The following is a 17,199-nucleotide window of genomic DNA, read 5'->3' as shown; positions in this document are numbered from 1 at the left end:
GCTATTATTTAGGCGCTCTCCTTTTTTTAAATTCGCTTTTTCTTTTGATCACGTTTTTCGTTTTAAGCAACGATTTTCACGTATGACTTCTTACATCATTCACTGTTTCAACTGAATGGATTTTAAATTCTTTCACCCATTCAATTACGCATTATGGCGAATACTGTCAAAATCAAAAGATCAAAATCAAAAGAGACGGGATAAACCGATGAAGCCCGGTCATGAAGTCATTGAGAATTAGGTTATCAAAGTTCATTAGAGTGTTTGCTAGCTGACATTAATTTTAAGCTTATTAGCTTTCAGTTTAGAAGCTGACTTAGATTACAATCCAACTGAAACTGCAGTAAGCGCGTCAACGGCGGCTATTTTCCGGCAGACTATGTTTTGACTTTTTGTCAACAAAATGGCATAAACAGGTAACGCTCGGTTGACATTGCGTTCTCTTAGAGCCTTGCGCCTAACCATTGTCTGAGAATTCGATTCACCAAAACTGTTTTGAGGAGACAATATCATGGTGCCAAGGGCGGTGCAGTTCTTAATGTTTAAACCAGAACCCCCAGTCACCCCCACCCCACTCAATCACCCATCCCCCCACTCAATCACCCCCTCCCCACTCAATCAACCACCCCACTCACTCACCCCACCCACTCCCTCTCCCAGTCCTCTCTGCTCTCTCTGGCTGTTGCGACCCACCTCTCTCTTCTAGCCCTCTCGACCCTACCCCCCAATCGTTTAACCCCCTCCTCTCAACCGCTTAACCCCCTCCCCTTAATTCGCTTGATATTAATCGGTTGTTTTTTAATAGCCGCCATCAGCCTCTCAAACGGCTATTGTTTAGGCGATCTCCTTTTTTAAAATTCGCTTTAGTTTTTCGAATTTTACGCTTTTTGTTTTTACATAAGTCACGATTTTCACGTGTGACTTCTGACCTACTTCACTCACTGTTTCATTTGAATGGATTTTAAGTTCTTTCACACATTGAATAACACAATGTCTTGAATACTGTCAGAGTCAAACGAGCAAAATCAAAAGAGACGGGATAAACCGATCAAGCCCGGTCATTAAGTTGTTGAGAATTAAGTTATCAAAGTTCATTAGAGTGTTTGCTAGCTGAGATCGGTATTATGTTTATTAGCGTTCAGTTTAGAAGCTGAATTAAGTATAGTTTTAGAATCCAATTCAAACTGCACACCAAATTAGAACACTTTTTGACACTGAAAAAAAAGCGGAAAAAATTTTCTGTCAATTTATCTTTTTTTCTGTTGTAATCCCGATGTGCGTCTAGCGCGTCATTTCTCAATTTTTTTACAATTTTTTTTTTCACAATTCAGATTTTTTTAAAATATTTTCTGAGCTATTTTAGTCCGTAAAACTTTTTTGAGCTTATTGCTGCTTATTCCATGCGTAGGTTTTAGTTTCACCGTTTTGGTTGTGGAGACATTTGAAAGCTTGAACAATTCTTCGGTGTTTTTTTTCTTTTTCATTTTTTGATATCATTTGTTCGCCTTCCTCTGTTTGCCTCTGTATTTTTATCTGATGGCGAGTTGTTACCTTCTTACGTTTCAATCTATAAGTTCAAATAACTATTATAATAAAAATGTTCAAACTTTTTAATAGCCGCCCTTATCTCAGGCGGCTCTTATAGCACGCCTATTTTGCTTGAACAAAATTTTGCTCCGCTTTACCTTAGTTCACAACTTTCGTGTGAACTCTAGACTAGTTTCACTCTTCTTTCATTCTGCTCAGGGTTTTCATACAGCAGGTGCTCAGCAAAGCAGTCGAAAATGAGCACAGTCAGTATCGAAAGACGAAATCAAAATAGAGAAGATAGAGAAGGGGTAAACCAGTAAAGCCCCTCAATTGTCAGGGCAATAATATAATAATATACACGCTATTTTAACTTAGTTCTTATACGAAATCCATTTTTTTTAAGTGGGAGCTATTTTGATTGTATTTCGTTTTGTCGTAGTTTTTGTACAGTCATCAATATTTGTGTTTTTTTTTTGTTTCTTCGATCCTAATAGGGATTACAGGAATCAAAGCCGTTATTTGCCGGCAATCTACAGGGTATGTTTTGTCTGTTTGGCTCGTAATCATCCGGGCAATTACGAAATTCTAAGTTAAGCATCTCAATTGAGTAATAGTTTTGTGCCGGCTATGCTTCTTTCATAATGGTTCTCGTAGCTGAGTTGGCGGTGCTACTAGCCATATCACGATAATAACAATTATAGCTGATCATAGTCTACCTTAGAGATCTGTATGTTAAAATAGTGCTTTGTACTCTGTCGAACGCTTCGAAGAGAGATCAAAAGTTGGAAACAATGTTGGATGAAATTTGTTTTAGCAATGGACCCGATGGTGGAGGGGATTCGGATGAGGACATAGTGTATGGGAGAGCTGTGGATTGGTGGGCGTTGGGAATTGTGCTTTATGAGATGCTATTTGGTCGCTTGCCATTCTTCGGATCCAACCAATTGGACTCCAAGGTTTGACCCATGGAAATTGAAATAATTTGGCGAAGCTTATTCATGCATTATCAAGTTTTTGGGAATCAAAGTTTCATGGTTACACTTGTCAGGAATAGGAAGATGAATTTTGAAAATGTAGAACATAACTCATTTCAATGTTTTGAAAAGGTTTCCATGGTCTACACATGGATTTTTAGATAGCGTAAAAGTAAAAGCTAAGGTATAAAAAATTTATCTAGAATGTTTTTGACAAGCAATATACGATATAAAAATGAAAAAATCGCAGAAAAAATGTTCTCACAACGCAGAAAAAAACTTTCACAGTTCGTCACCCCAAAGAATTTTTGGATACGTTTTTTTTTAAATGGGAACCAGCTGAGCACACAAGCAACTAATTCGAATTAATCAGTGCCCTACAATTTTTTGACCTTCTCTTATAACATTGAGGCATTGAAGCTAACAACCCTTTTGACAACTTGTTTGATTGAGTCATTGAATTTTGACATTAAACTAGTTGAGCTATACGCTATCGTCAAATCAACTATTTTTAGGCCTTAAGTCTTCACTAAACAACTTTCGAGGACCAATTTTTCCCTTGACAAATACACTCAGTTCAAAACCATTACGGTATAGGTATATAAGACATAAACAAAAATTTGACAAAAATTATCCTTAATGTTTGATATCGTTACTGCACAAGTTACTGCACAGCTTAAGTGAGAAAAATCAGTTTTCTATTATTGCAATTTTTTTTTCAGATTCAATAAAAGCGAGCCATTTCCAGTTGCGTCTGCATTATTATATGATTTGATCGCTTCTTGTTAAAACATTGATTATTAACCTTTCCGAGGTGAAAATTGAATTTTAAAAAATTTAAAAAGTTCAAAAAATAATGTGTATTGGAAAATTTATTTTTGTTTTCTGGAACCATCTGATCATTTTTCTAATCCCATCTACGTAATTACTGAAGATATTCTGTTCACAGTTCAAATATTAGTTATCGCCTTTTGCCATGTAAATAAAATCAAAAATAGCCTTTTATCCTGCTGCTGAAAATCTTTAACCTTTTTCTATTTAAATAAAATTTTGATCTTCGAATTATCGCCAGCGGGTACTGAAGATGGAGAATACTAGTAACTCAATTGTCAATTTGTCCTAGAAATTATCAAATTAGTTATTGAGACTAGACTTCAAAATACAACTCATTTTTCTCATCAGTCGCCTTTCAGTGCTATGTTTCGTATTTGACATCCACGACTGTTGGCAGTGAAGAATATTTTTAGTAGAAATCGTAGTAGTTGATTGTTTTCAAACTTGATTGTTCTGCAATGATATTGGCTTGCGTTATAACGAAGCAATCAGAATTTGTGCATGCTTTTTAATAGCTGCCATCAGCCTCTCAACGGCTATTATTTAGGCGCTCTCCTTTTTATTTTTGCGACTAGAAGTCCTTTTTTAATCACTTTCGTTGGAGTGAATTTGGATGCAGGAAATGAATTGCATGAAAAATTTAGGAGTGGCTTGGGTGCTGAACAAATTAAAGAGTGGAGCGAAAAGTGGAGTGTTTTGTTCATTCCGCTGTTTTCGAGAGAGCAATTAATTGAGGTGTGAAAAAATTTCTGTAAGCGAGCGAAACTTTGTGTTAACGTGCGGCTTTTTGAAACCGTTTTTTTGTTTTGCAGTTTGATTATGATATTGTACTATTTTTAGGATTGTTTTGATAGGGTTGTGTAGGGTTCTGGTCATTATAATGATTTTTATACCATTTTGCAGGTTTTTCAGGTATTTTGAATCGACTACGTTTTTACTTTTTAAATCGACTATGTTTTGGATTGGTGGACGCATGACCATAAGTAGTATTTTTTTACTAATGATTTGGATTCAGCATAATGGCATTTGATCCATAATTTGTGGCTAAATTTTGTGGCAGTTTTACAGATGGAGGAAATATTTTTGGTTTTGTTCATTTCCTTTCTCTTACCTCCGTTTTCTCTAAATTTTGTTGGATTTTTTCTCGATTTACAGTGGTTCAATGAATTAAAACTAATGGTATCGCATGGGTTTTGCCAAAAGTTGTTCTTTTAAACTTGCAACTCAATGTGAAATTTTTATCAGATGCTTTATCGTCTTTTATAGTCAGATTCTTCTTCATTGTTCTTTTTCATTTTGTTTTAAAGTGATTAGTGTTATTCAGTAGGAAAAGCATTATGTTAGTTGTAGTGGTCATTCATTAGGATAAGCTTTATGTTAGTTAGGAGAATTAGTTTTTTCCTTCAAGTCGTTCCGGAATTCTTCCGGCTATGTTTTTTTTTAATTCGCTTTACTTTTTAATCAAGTTTTTCGTTTGACATGAGTCACAATTTTTACGTTTGACTTCTGACTTACTGCACTCACTGTTTCAATTAAATGGATTTTAAATTCTTTCACCCATTCAACTATACAATATGGTGAATACTGTCAAAGTCAAAAGATCAAAATCAAAAGAGACGGGATAAACCGGTAAAGCCTGGTCATTAAGTCATTGAGAATTAGGTTATGAAAGTTCATTCGAGTGTTTGCCAGCTGACATTGATTTTAAGCTTATTAGCTTTCAGTTTAGAAGCTGAATTAAGTATAGTTTCAGAATCCAACTGAAACTGCACGTCAAATTAGAGCACTTTTTGACCTTGAAAAAAAAAACAAAATTCGGTCAATTTATCTTTCCTTTTTTTCTTATTCTGTTTCAATCCGGATTTGCATCAAGCTTGTCAACGGCTGCTATTTTCCGGCAATCTGCCGTCTATGTTCAAATCTTGTATGCTTATTAATTCGTTTTAGGCCAGCCAGAATGAGTTATATCGGAAGATTTGCCAGGCGCCTCTAAAGTTTCCTCAACCTCGTCCTATTATGGGTCCAAATGGGCAACCGCGACCCGGGGGAGGAACACCAGTGTCAGACTCAGGCAAAAATATCCTCCTTCGGTTCTTGGAGAAGGACCCGAACAAGAGGCTGGGTGCTGGTAGACATGGCAAGCGTGGCCCAGAGGGAGGCATGAGTGACATCAAGGAGCATCCTTTCTTTCACCCTTGGATTGACTGGGAAATGTTGGAAGCCAAACAGGTAGAATCAAAAATAACCACATGTCGTAAATTTTTCCTCATCCTGAAAAGCCATCCAAATGGTGTATTTTCATTTGCTATTCTAGACCACAGCTTTAACTGAATTTTTGATTTACAGAAAAACGTGATTTTTGTATTAGATAATTTTTAAAAAATTATAGCTGCAAGCAGAGTGTAGTGATGTACTCAATAAAAGATTCATATATTAATAACGCGCTCATTAATACAACTTCGCGAGTTGTTTGAAATGAGCATGAATACGACAAAGAGCCTCTTGTCCATCGTATCCTGTCTTTTCTCTTTATCAAAGATCTATTTGCTTCGTTTCCCATGTTCAGTTTCTCTATACAGCCAATTCAAACAAAGCATTTTACACCCGGTTACAATCGACTTCTCATTCTCTTACGATTTTGGGTTGTAAAGTCATAAGAATTACTCGTATAATTGCGGTAAAATAATCGAAGTTAATGTGAGGCATTAACAGAGCATCTGTAATTGCTTTCAAAAGTATGTATAATTAGTTTTTATAGATCGCATAGTGAAATTGTCTGATAAAAATGTCAATTAAAACAAGTGTCAAGTAGTTTTATTGCATCCGAAATAAATTTAGACGGAAACACCTATGTTTGTAAATTAGGATTACTTTTCGACTGTCTAAGCTGGAATGGATTGGTGCTCTATCTTTTTACAAAGAATTCGGATTTTTATTGTGCTGTGTCTTTTTACAATGCAAAGGTTTTGGATTGTATTGGTGCAATGATCTGTAAGAAAATTTTTGCTTGGCTCGTTTTTGTAATTTTTGTGGTACTGTTTTTTAGCCTCGGACTGACCTCATTGGCTGTCTGCTTTCAACTAGTTTGCCACAACTTGCTTTCAAAAATTTTTGTAGTTTTTTTTGTAGTCTCGTCATGTTGTCTTTAGTTAATACAGTTCGCATCGTTTGCTGTTGAGGCAATAGTTAACGACTTCATTGTTAAGGTTTTTGTGAGTTTGTGACTATTTGTTTTCAAACTCATTATTCAGATTTTCTGAGATTTAGGTTATCAAAGTTCATTAGTGTTTGCGAGCTGACTTTGATTTCAATTTTATTAGCTTTCAGTTTACAAGCTGAATTAAGTATAGTTTCAGAATCCAACTGAAACTGCGCGTCAAATTAGAGCACTTTTTCACACTGAAAAAAAAACTGACAAAATTTGGTCAATTTTTCTCTTCTTTTTTTTCTGTTTCAAATCCGATGTGCATCAAGCGCGTCAATGGTGGCTGTTTTCCGGGAATCTGCCGGCTATGTTTATGCTAGGAACAATAAGTGTCAATGTTTCATAAATTATTTAAAAATAAAACTGGTTTGGGGAAAAATTTTTATTGTTTTTTTCCGAGTTTTTGGATTGTTTCTAAAGAAAACGAAATTAATATGAATAATTTTTATATGAAGATATAAATATCACAACTCTTCATTCGAAGATACAAATATCACATTTTTTAAAATTTTTGGAAGCGTTATTTTTATCTTGTTATTTTGATGTTCAAAGACTTATGTTCACAGTGTGTAAAATTATAATTTTTTCTTAGAGTTTACTGCTAAATGGTATTATTAAGCTTATTGTTCGCCAATTTCCAAGGTGAATTCACCATATTTTTCTAATCTGATAAAACTGGCGGGGAAATTATAATAATTTTTGCATCATACAAAAACTCAGATGGTAGATTTTTCGCTTTTTTGTTTGAATTGCAACGCTGGTCAGTGGGTTCAACGTTGGGTAGGTTCGCGCAATTTGCCGATCTTGTTCGTTTTGTGTTACTTCAATAATTTCATGTTACCAACCTTTTCCTTATTGTCTTACTGTATTGTTTTAGAGGGCCATTATTGCGCTTGAGTAGTCCTTTTTTAGTAGTCAAATCACCTTTACCTAATTTTGTCGCTTTTTCAAAGTTCTAGTGAAATATTTGGATAGTTTTATTCTTCGCACTTATTACTTAATCTGCATTTAAACAGCAGTTGCTCCGCAAAACAAGCAAAAATAAACTGAGTCAGTTTAAAAACGAAATCAAAAATAGAAACTGGATGAACGTGTATAGAGCACGGCTTTTGAAGCAGGTTACATAATTTTCTGTTTTGAAGCTTATTAATCTTAGTTACCAGGTTTTATGCTTATTTATATTCATAGTAATACCTCTATCCTCTCATTAGGAACCAGGAGGGAGTCTAGCTACCAAATTCTACCAAAATTAGACTTCGTTGTATTTGTAGAAAAAGTTTTCTAAAAAACGGCTTTCTAGACTCTAAGTATCGGATTAACCGAAAGTGTTTTAGAGACAAAGTTCCTGGTGTGAAGGGTGGTCTTTAGAGTTTACCCCCCCCCCCCCCACTTTTGTTATTGTTTGTTTTGCACTGCTTAAGTTGGTTCTCCTTGTTGGTACATGGAACCTTCTAACATCTACAGGTACCGCCACCCTTCGTACCTCAGAGTGACGAAGAGTACTTCGAGAAGATGTTCACGGACAAACCAATTGAACTTACACCCCCCGAGAAAGACAGCCACAGCAAATACATGAGGGGAGGAGGTGCTGCTGGAGCTGATGAATTGTTCCGTGACTTCAATCACTAAATTCGCACCACAAGTCACCGGAGAACATTTGTCAATAGAATACAGCTACAAAAACAAAGCCAAATTTACAAATTATTGCGTGCGTTATATTGGGAACTGTTTCCTCCCCCTCCTCCGCACCTCCACCCGCGGTTCAAATATGACCATCTGAAATTGAAATTTTTATATATTTTTATACCTTTGCTGTATATGATCATTGCAATGGGTACTCCCTCGTTATCAGGCTTCAGTGTTTCGGATTAATTTGTTTACATATGTTTGTTTGCGAAAACATTTTTTCGCTGGCTGAAAGGGAGACGGTTCTGACAGAGTGACAAATTTGCCAAATGCATGAAAAATTGTTTTACCAAATTGAGATTGTCAAATTTCTTTTGAGCTCTGGTGGCTTTTCTATAGTGTGAAATTAAAAACTGCATTTAATTAGTGTATGAGTTTGAATTTTCGGGTATTTTCTCCATTCCCCAATGCCTCAAAACTAATTGGTAACCAGAAAGAGATATTGAAAATGGAAACTGTAGGTTTCCCCTTGAGCGTATTTCGAAATACTGTTTAAAGAGAAGAATTTTTGAATAAATTTATCATTAAATTATAAAAGCAACAGCGCGGATTATAATGTTTTAGCAAAGGTACCAGTTGTTCGTATTCTAAAAGGGGAAAACGGAAACGGTTCAATATAATCTTCCAACATTTCGAGGCTTGTAGTTTACTTCCTTGAACACAGCTAACTTCTATCCTTCGTGACGATTCATCCAGCCTTTCAACTCTGACACCCCCCCCCCCTCCTCTGCCCTCATGCATTTAAATGCTTTGTACAAATGTTACTAGCTTAGTCTGAATGATATAGAGTACAATCATCTCCTTCTTGCTATTTTTATATGCATTCAGAAGCTTGTTTGCACGAATTATTTGCCCAGACGAACAGAATGTTAGTTCTTGAAAAGATATTAAACATATACCAAACACCTTATTTTATTATTCGATCTTCTCTACTTTTCGATTTCATTTTATAATCGTATTCTGCGTAGTATATTTTTGAGCGTGTTTCAATGAATACCTGGTCATGATAAATTCCTAAGATTTTTCAGATATTTTCCGTTTCTGCCCCCTCCCCCAAGTACGTTATGAACCCCCAGTTACAGATCACGTGTCTTTACATAGTAAATCATTATGGAAAATCATCACGTACTGTTGAGGGTGCAAAAAAGATGCGGCCGCGAAGCTGGGGGAGGGGGCCTAAACGGAAAAGATCCGTTTTTTGAGTGTGATATTACTAACGTGGAACTTCTGCATTTTCTATCGGTGCTTTGTAGATAACCATGCGAATGTTTAACAGTTTGATGTCAACCTACGTTTCCAAATAGTTTAGTCCGTGATACCCCCTCGCTGAGCCCTGGCCAGTGCTAACGCTAATATACTTCCGGAACCCTATTTTTTTGCTAAGTGCTTGAATTGCTCTCCCATGCACCACTGCTGTTTCAGACCCCTCCCCTCTCAACAATCTATGTTTTGTTCATATAAGCAGCTTCACTAAATAAAAAATAGCACCTGTGCAGCGGGGCGTGAAGATTTAATTTAGGCTCACTAAACCAGCCTCATTCAAATTGAAACCTCCTTTGCAGCCCATCCTCACCCAATCTTTAAGGGACTAGAATGGAGGCTAAAGTCTCCTCGACAGTTGTCAGAAATATACCATTACCGGGAGTTAACAGGAGGAACCGCTGTTTGTTTTCAACGAGACAGAGCTGGACTAAATGGTCGCTATTTATCAAGACCTTGGACGATAATATATTCGACGTCTCGCTTACTTTTAATATGAATGAACAGCGGGATAAAGGGACTATTCGATCTGTTAGCCTTTTCTAGGCTTGCTGAAACTTTTAAGCCTTTGAAAGACTTTTAAGGCTCATGTCGAAGGTTAAGGCTCAGGTTCAGGTCGAATTGGTCCTAAATAGCATTAACTTTTGCTTTGGATAGCTGTAATTGTTAAATGAACAACACTTCTTGTGACTAGATTCTTGGAATGAGCAACTAAATGCTACTCTCCTAGACTTGAAAATCTGAACGCCAACTCCCATTGTCCAGGCCCTGTGTATGGTTTATCAAGTTTGCTCAAACATATGTAGCTGCTAAATCAATTGCGAATTGATCCGTGATTTTTTGCAATCCCACCTAAATTCGATGACACCCCCCCCCCCCCCCTACCTGCTCCTCCCTCTGAAGAATGTTTCAATTCTATGCTCGAAACAGCCAACAATGTTGCTGCTACCATGAGCTTGTGTCAATCATAACTCTGAATGAATGAATGAATGTTGTACATGCTCCATTTCTTCCATTATTTCTATTTGCAACAGAAGAATGCGCTTATTCAATAATGATGATATTTGATTTACTTCCTTTTCGTATTCTGCTCTTCTCTTTCTCTTATAATTTAGGCTTCTATCTTTTCAATTCAAACTACTTTCAATTAAATCTTTTTCATCCCAGAAAATCAGATCAATTTTCGCAGATTATTTTTCATCTCAACAGCAACGTGCGTTTATTTAAAACTCAGTGCGTTATTTCCCCTCATAATAACTACAAACTTAGTAATGAATTGTTTTCGAACAAATTACGAAGCAATTAATTAAGTCGTGTTTTTATGCAAATTATTTGGCTGACCATTTTGGAGTAAGCGAGGGTTCTTCCTGGCTGAATTGCTGGTTTGTTCATGATTTTCAGCAGCTGAACTCAACTGAACACACGTTTACTGCTTGCAAGCCACCAGTAATTCGAGAGCAATACACCGGGCTGTAATTACCCAGCTTGTGGTATATCAAGCTAACAAAGTTTCGGCTTCAGCAGAGCTGTGGTGCAATGGTTGATAAATATTTAATTTCAGAAGGCTATCTATTTCCTTTTAGATGTCTATTCTGGGTAAAAGCAGACATGCGCTCTTTATGAGAGTTCCAATAAATTAAAAGGTATGAATGAACTGCTGAATTGAGGGACTGCGCGATCTTTTGTTTTAGCCTTTTCAGGCTGGCTGAGACTGATAATGAAAGACTTAAGGAGCTGCTCTGTCCCTTTTAGGATATCCTGGAGCTTCAAAGAATGCAATAACAATACAATAATGAAAAGAGATATCTCGCCTCAAGGATGTGTATTATGGAATCAGCATTTATGCATTACAGGTGGTCGAATATGTACTGCATGTTATATCTGAATGCGGTCTCCCGTTTTTCAGGCCATATGCAAGGTTTATCAAGTTTTCTCGTACATATGAAGCTGCTAAAACGATCCAGTTTTCAATTGCGAATTGATCCGCGATTTTTTCCAATCCCACATTCGATAACCCCCGCCCCCACACATTCTGCTCCTCTGAAGAATTTCAACTTCCTGCTTGAAACAGCCAACAATGTTGCTACCAAGAACTTGTGTCATTCATAACTCTGAATGCATGAATCAATGATTGTTGTACATGCTCCGTTTCTTCCATTATTTCTATTTGCAATAGAAGAATGCGCTTAGTCAGTAATGATATTTGATTCACTTCCTTTTCGTATTCTCCTCATCTCTCTCTCTCTAATAATTTATGCTTCTATCTTTTCAATTCAAACTACTTTCAATAAATCTTTTTTATCCTTGAAAATCAGATCAGTTTTCGCAGATAAATTTTCATCGCAACAGCAACGTGCGGTTATTTACTTCAGTGCGCTATTTTCCCTCATAATAACTACAAAATTAGTAATGAATTGTTCCCGAACAAATTACGAAGCAATTAATTAGGTCGTGCTTTTATGCAAATTATTTGGTTGACTCTTTTGGAGTAAGCGAGGGTTCTTCCTGGCTAAATTGCTGTACTTACATTAACAATAAAAATGAAAAGATATCTTGCCTCATGGAGGTTTTATGGAATCAATTTTTATGCATTACAGGTGATCGAATATGTACTGAATGTTACAATTTTTTGGCTTTTGATGGCTGTGACAGTTAGATAAAGAACACTTCGAAGAACTAGTTTCTAGGAAGAAACAACTAAATGCTACTCTTCTAGACAACAGATCTGAATGCGGACTCTCGTTTTTCAGGCCCTGTGCAAGGTTTATCGAGTTTTCTCATACATATGAAGCTGCCAAAACGATCCAGCAGTTTTAATATCAATCGCGAATTGATCAATGGTTTTGCAATCCCACTCATATTCGTTAACCCCCCCACCACTTTCTGCTACTCTGAAGAGTGTTTCAATTCTATGCTTGAAACAACTTACAATGTTGCGGCTACCATGAACTCGTGTCAATCATAACTCTGAATGAATGAATGAATGTTGTACATGCTCCATTTCTTCCATTATTTTTATTTGCAATAGAAGAATGCGCTTAGTCAGTAATGATATTTGATTTACTTCCTTTTCGTATTCTCCTCTTCTCTTTCTCTAATAATTTATGCTTCTATCTTTTCAATTCAAACTACTTTCAATAAATTTTTTTTATCCTTGAAAATCAGATCAGTTTTCGCAAATAAATTTTCGTCGCAACAGCAACGTGCGTTTATTTACTTCAGTGCGCTATTTTCCCTCATAATAACTACAAAATTAGTAATGAATTGTTCTCGAACAAATTACGAAGCAATTACTTAGGTCGTGCTTTTATGCAAATTATTTGGTTGACTCTTTTGGAGTAAGCGAGGGTTCTTCCTGGCTAAATTGCTGTAAGTACAATAATAATAAAAATGAAAAGATATCTCGCCTCAAGGAGGTTTTATGGAATCAATTTTTATGCATTACAGGTGATCGAATGTGTACTGAATGTTACAATTTTGTGGCTTTAGATAGCTGTGACAGTTAGATAAAGAACACTTCTAAGAACTAGTTTCTAGGAAGAAACAACAATGCTACTCTTCTAGAAAACAGATCTGAATGCGGACTCTCGTTTTTTCAGACCCTGTGCAAGGTTTATCGAGTTTTCTCATGCATATGAAGCTGCCAAAACGATCCAGCAGTTTTAATATCAATCGCGAATTGATCAATGGTTTTTGCAATCCCACTCATATTTGTTAACCCCCCCACCACTTTCTGCTACTCTGAAGAGTGTTTCAATTCTATGCTTGAAACAACTTACAATGTTGCGGCTACCATGAAATCGTGTCAATCATAAATCTGAATGAATGAATGAATGATGTACATGCTCCATATCTTCCATCATTTCTATTTGCAATAGAAGAATGCGCTTAGTCAGTATTGATATTTGATTTACTTCCTTTTCGTATTCTCTTCTTCTCTTTCTCTAATAATTTATGCTTCTATCTTTTCAATTCAAACTACTTTCGATAAATCTTTTTTATCCTTGAAAATCAGATCAGTTTTCGCAAATAAATTTTCATCGCAACAGCAACGTTCGTTTATTTACTTCAGTGCGCTTTTTTTCCTCATAATAACTACAAAATTAGTAATGAATTGTTCTCGGACAAATTACGAAGCAATTAATGGGTCGTGCTTTTATGCAAATTATTTGGTTGACTCTTTTGGAGTAAGCGCGGGTTCTTCCTGGCCAAATTGCTGTAAGTACAATAACAATAAAAATGAAAAGATTTCTCGCCTCAAGGTTTTATGGAATCAATTTTTATGCATTACAGGTGGTCAAATATATACTGAATGTTACAGTTTTTTGGCTTTAGATAGCTGTGACAGTTAGATAAAGAACACTTCTAAGAACTAGTTTCTAGGAAGAAACAACTAAATGCTACTCTTCTAGACAACAGATCTGAATGCGGACCCGTTTTTCAGGACCTGTGCAAGGTTTATCGATTTTTCTCATAAATATGAAGCTGCTAAAACGATCCAGCAGTTTTAATATCAATCGCGAATTGATTAATGTTTTATTGCAATCCCACTCATATTCGATAGCCCCCCACCACTTTCTGCTACTCTGAAGAGTGTTTCAATTCTATGCTTGAAACAACTTACAATTTTGCGGCTACCATGAACTCGTGTCAATCATAACTCTTGAATGAATGAGAGTTTAGTATTTGGATTATTATTAGCGTTACGATTAACATTAGTATTAGCAGTAGGATTAAAACTATGATTAGCATTAGTATTTGGAATAGTGTTAGCCTTAAATTTAGATTACTTATCCCACATGTAGATCCTTTATTTTTACTTGTTTTGTTACAAATATCTCCAACTTTAGTTTTACAATCGTTTTTACAAATATGACATATTTTAGTACTATCATGAAATAACTTATCATCATCTGTGAATATCATTGACTTCTCGTATTTGATGTTATACTTATTTTCAATTGCCAATATAACTTTTACAGCTCTGCCCTTGGCTCCCCAAGACCCTTCCTCACCTGTTTTGTCAAGATGGTTAGCACACCATAATACAACAGCTAATGGCATATGTTCAGATACTACATGTCTCCTATTAGATGTGTAATTAGGTACAATACAAAATTCCATGTCACCATATTTTGAAAGCTCTACGTCCTGTGCTTTATGTTCATTTAAGAAACCAACCGTTTTGTTATTCGGAGATACAATCTAGGGTGTGATTACATGACCACTTTCATAACTTTTAAAACTTACCGGCGAAGTAAACCAATAGGCAGATCTATATCAACGCTACATCTTTCACCTAGTAATTCTTGGTCTTACTAATAGAACCTCTATATTCTTTATCAAAGCGCAGTGACCATAGTTTGTTTCACTATTTAAGGAGCAAGTTCCCTGAATATTCTAAACTAGTATTCTAATAACTTTTCGACCTTTTCAATAATCAATAGCTCTCTTTGATAGTTTCACCTTACCGTGACCTATGCGTATGTGTTGCCATGTTTTGATATTATATTTTTTTGTATCTTAGTATTATAGTCATTGTCATTTTTGGGTGGTTTCCACTCATCTATAAGACAACCCTCCTGTTTACATTCTCGAGTTGTATATTCTTTAACTGGGCCTAATGCTGAGGCTATAGTTTATCTTAAACAAATATTTTTATGGTTCATAATATCTAACATAGCTTTATTTTCAGTTCTTAGATCTGGTGGTGGTTCTTGATATGATCCTATTAATGGTTTTATTGGTTATATACTTACTTGCACAATATTTTTTTCCTAGAAACTCATAATCATAACCATTACGTTCAAATGTTTCTCTTTCATAATCTACCCGCTGATCAAGGTCTACAGGATCACCAACACTAACTATAAAATCACTTCTAAATTTTTAAGGTATATATCTGTCATCTTTATTGTATTGACTTTCAACAGCTACTTTATATTTATAGCCTCTAGTCCCATTTATTGTCAACGTGTTTTCCTTAACTTGAGTGATTGTTTGATTAACAGCGTCATTGATACCACTGACATAAATATCTTCACTCTCTCTAACAAAAAACTATACTATTACGTCTGGTTTTTATTGAGAAGGTCTCGACATGGTCGCCCTTACGTTGATGGGTGGTACTGGTAATAGTTTGACACACCTAATCTATTGTGAATATTCATATAAGTAATTAAAGCTCTTTGACTATTCAACTCCTCATTAGATTCAGGGCTTATATGTGTGATATGATCCACAGAGTCGCCACTTCGTGGATTAGCTTGATCTTGATTTTGAAATTGATCTTGAACCTGCTCTTGCTCTTGGACATTCTCCTGTTGTTGATGTTGAACTTAAATTTGAACATGTTTCACTTGGTTTTCTTGTAATAAGAGTCTAGTTGTTTTCTGGTCTAAGTTCGTTACCTAATTCATGTCTAGCCAAGTCGCTTATTGACTTAATGGACAAATTGCGAATATTAGTGGTAGTTCTCGACATCTTTTTGTTTTTGTGGACAAAAATTCAAAAAATATGTAGACATATTCAGCTAGTTTTTTAAGCTAGTTTGTTATAGTGTTGTCGTATATAATATATTTATATTGTATATATATATATATATATATATATTTATATATATAAACATATAATTAAATTAGTTCGTTAAGCTAGTTTTTTAATTATATCAGTGAAACTGCTTCGCAGATCACGCTAATATAATTCTTTTTGCAGATAATAATGGACTATTATGAAATAACACAATCCGATATTTTATTGAAAACTTTTTTACATTGATTACCACGATAACTAATGACTTGAAAATAATTAATGTATGTAGCCATATAATTCCGTGTTTGCATTAGTATTTGGATTAGCATTAGTGTTTGTATTAATATTAGCATTAGTGTTTAGATTAATTGCATTAGGATTAGTATTTGCATTAGTATTAGCATTAGGATTAGAATTGAGAATAGTATTTGGTTTAGTATTTGGTTTAGTACTTGGATAGGTTTTATCATTACGATTAATTATAGTATTAGCATTAGGATTAACATTATGATTGCATCAGTATTTGGATTAGTATTAGCCTTAAGATTGGAATTTGGATTAGTATTTGGATTAGTATTTGTTTTAGTATTTGGATTATCATTAGCATTACTGTTAATCTTAGTATTAGCATTAGGATTAACATAATGATTGGCTTTACTATTTGCGCTATTTTTAGCATTAGGATTAGCATTAGTATTTTGATTAGTATTAGTAATTGGATTAGTAATAGCATTAGGATTAGTATCTGGATTAGTATTAGCATTAGGATTAGAATTTGAATTAGTATTTGGATTAGTATTCGGTTTAGTAATTAGATTACCGTTAGCATTACGATTAACATTAGTGTTAGCATAAGGATTAAGATTATGATTGGCATTGGTGCTTGGGTTATTATTTGCACTATGGTGAGCATTAGTATTTTGATTAGAATTAGTATTTTGATTAGTAATAGCATTAGGATTAGAATTTGGATTAGTATTTGGATTAGTATCTGGTTTAGTACTTGGATAGGTTTTATCATTACGATTAATTTTAGTATTAGCATTAGGATTAACATTATGATTGGCATCATTATCTGGATTAGTATTAGCATTAAGATTGGAATTTGGATTAGTATTTGTATTTGTAATTGGATTATTATTAGCATTACGATTTATCTTAGTATTAGCATTAGGTTTA

General features: G+C 35.0%; 2 protein-coding genes across 3 annotated transcripts in view; one reads left to right on the top strand and one right to left on the bottom strand.

The window, feature by feature from the left end:
- The window catches only part of LOC142339087 (RAC-beta serine/threonine-protein kinase-like), a 38,324-nt gene extending 29,385 nt beyond the window's left edge, over window positions 1-8,939 (top strand). For both annotated transcript variants that reach the window (XM_075388800.1, XM_075388801.1), the window contains exons 9-11: window positions 2,345-2,486; window positions 5,286-5,567; window positions 8,008-8,939. In XM_075388800.1, the coding sequence (XP_075244915.1) occupies window positions 2,345-2,486; window positions 5,286-5,567; window positions 8,008-8,172 (589 nt within the window). In that variant the 3' untranslated portion in view covers window positions 8,173-8,939. The remainder of the gene's footprint in view (window positions 1-2,344; window positions 2,487-5,285; window positions 5,568-8,007) is intronic.
- The window catches only part of LOC142339695 (uncharacterized), a 424,533-nt gene that overhangs the window by 202,243 nt on the left and 205,091 nt on the right, over window positions 1-17,199 (bottom strand). The window lies entirely within an intron of this gene.

The sequence above is a fragment of the Convolutriloba macropyga genome, chromosome 5, assembly GCF_964194025.1.
Source record: "Convolutriloba macropyga chromosome 5, txConMacr16.3, whole genome shotgun sequence".
Taxonomy (NCBI): Eukaryota; Metazoa; Xenacoelomorpha; order Acoela; family Convolutidae; genus Convolutriloba; species Convolutriloba macropyga.
This window is presented reverse-complemented; position numbering and strand designations above follow the sequence as displayed.